Source organism: Aplysia californica, unplaced genomic scaffold, assembly GCF_000002075.1.
Source record: "Aplysia californica isolate F4 #8 unplaced genomic scaffold, AplCal3.0 scaffold00246, whole genome shotgun sequence".
In the NCBI taxonomy this organism is placed as follows: Eukaryota; Metazoa; Mollusca; class Gastropoda; order Aplysiida; family Aplysiidae; genus Aplysia; species Aplysia californica.
In genome coordinates, this window is record NW_004797516.1 from 291,114 (window position 1) to 293,391 (window position 2,278).

Sequence of the window (2,278 nt, forward strand, 5' to 3'; positions counted from 1 at the left end):
GGGGGGGGGGGTTATTTTACAGGAGGAACAAAAAACTGATTTTTTTACCACTATACCTATCAACAACACTTAAAATTTTAATTTAGAGTGTATTTTCGGAAAATAATCGCACGACTGTGAGGTTTTTACATGCAGTTCATGCGCCCCTTCCTTTGAGTGCCCTTGAATATGTCAATATGATTTGAATTTCATATGGTTGCGACTATGGTACCGGTAATGATTGCAATGTTGGTAATGATGAAGATTAAAATGTTGGTAACGATGATTATAGTAATGACGTTGTTGGGAGCGATGATAATAAAAGTTTTGGTAATGATGGTGGTAAGTTATGGAGGTTACGATGATGGTAGCTCCAGCTCTTTTTTTTTCTTTCTCTTTGTTGTTTCTGTCTGCCTGCCTCTCTCTATAAATCCTGCACTGATTGACAGTTATTATATGTGTCTCGACGCAGTGGAATCAGGCACTCGTCATTTTTTGGGCGTATGGAGTTATTGGTATCATCTTTTGACCGCAAAAATACCCGTCTATCTTGAAAAGGAGTTGCGATATTTGTAATTGAAGGAGATGGGGATCGACTCGCGCCAGGATCAAAAATAAGCAAGAAAATTTTTTAATAGGAATAAAAGATGTTGAGCAAAAAAAAAAAAACATTGGAAAAGGAGAGCCCAACGACCAGAAAAATGCCAGTTTCTTTGCTTTCATTTTTGTTTTGTTTTTGGGTTGTTGTTGTTGTTTTTTTGGGGGGGACGAGCGCCTGATTTCATCGTGATCCCTCACATGTTTTTTTTTTTCTTTTTACTCAAACAAATAAATAAGTTGATGTGTCCACAGTTAGCAGGTCATGAGCTGAAGACAGTTCGCCAGGCACTGCACCTCACAAGGAAAGAACTGAGAGAAGCGGAGTCCGAATTAAAACACGCCAGGGAACTCACTGAAGACGCTAAGTGAGTTTGTTGATTGATTTGCTATATCCTTCTTTCTTTCCTTCATCCATTGAATATTTCTTTATTCTTTCACAAGGGGGTGGGGGTTTGTTATACATTGGTTGGCTAGTTGGTTGGTTGGTCGGTTGGTTGGTTACTGGTTGAGTGAGTGAGTGAGTGAGTGAGTGAGTGAGTGAGTGAGTGAGTGAGTGAGTGAGAGAGATTAGGAGTAAAAAATGGAAGTAAGATAGACAGGGTGCGCGGGTGAGTAAGTGAGTGAGTGAGTGGGTGAGTGAGTGAGTGAGTGAGTGAGTGAGTGAGTGAGTGATTGAGTGAGTGAGTGAGTGAGTGAGTGAGTGAGAAAGTCAGTCAGTCAGTCAGTCGGTGAAAAACGCGGTAGAATACAACAGTCTGATTAGGAGGGCAAACTTTTATTGTAAATGACTGAAAGAACCTTCAGTCTCAATCCTAATTGTTATAATACCTCTTTAACAAATGTGTCGGGACGTGGTGGAATCAGGCACTCGTCAATTTTGGGGCATTCAGGGTTATTGGTATCATCTTAAAGCCTGTTCTTTTGCCTTGCTTTAGGTGGAAAAAATATATATTTATGTTGAACAGAAGTTGAAATATTTGCAACTGAAGCAAGTCCATGTCAACTGGTTTCAGGGGTGAAATTGGCGAGAAAATGGCCGCAAAATTTGGAAATTTCCATAGCTTGAAAGTCCTTGGAAACTGAAAATTGACATTTTTTGTATTTTTAATCGGTGTTTTTCAGTAAAATTGACACAGAAATGTGCTTTTAAACGGATTTAAAAGGCGTTGAGCCAAAAAAGAAAAATAGAAAAAAATTGCCCTCAGGTCAGAAAAATGCCATTTTCTTTGAATTCACCATTTTAACGAGCGCCTGATTTCACCACGCTGCCTCACAAATGTTTTGTTTCTTGTATGTCCTCAGGTCTGGCCTGATGGTGGTAGAATTTAAGCGCGGAAATGCCTCCAAAGATCTGGAGCGACTTGCAGATGACGTTACACGGAAACAAAACCAGTTGACCTCTCTGAACTCTGAGCTGAAGACCAAGATACATGAGGCTAAAAACATGACAAGTCTTGGCTTGAGCAGAGAAGATGTTAGTATCAGTATGTGTTCGTCTGTGTGTGTTTGTTTATCTCTGTTTTCTCTTCCCTGCTCTTTCAGCTCTCTCATCTTTTTTTATCATATATAGCTAGATCTTTATCTCTTTATTTGTCTCTTTTCGTCTCTCTCTCTCTCTCTCTCTTTCTCTCGTTCTATTTGTTTCTCACTCACTCTTCTTTCTATCTCTTTTTTTGCGCTCACACACATGCGCTCACAG

At 39.7% G+C, this 2,278-nt stretch overlaps 1 protein-coding gene across 1 annotated transcript in view; it reads left to right on the top strand.

The window, feature by feature from the left end:
• Positions 1-788: 788 nt before the first annotated feature.
• Positions 789-2,278, top strand: part of LOC101861589 (myosin-2 heavy chain) — a gene marked incomplete in the record, with an annotated part of 41,686 nt that continues 40,196 nt past the window's right edge. Inside the window, 2 exon segments of the mRNA XM_013083629.2 lie at positions 789-944; positions 1,882-2,053. Of these exon segments, the coding sequence (XP_012939083.2) occupies positions 820-944; positions 1,882-2,053 (297 nt within the window).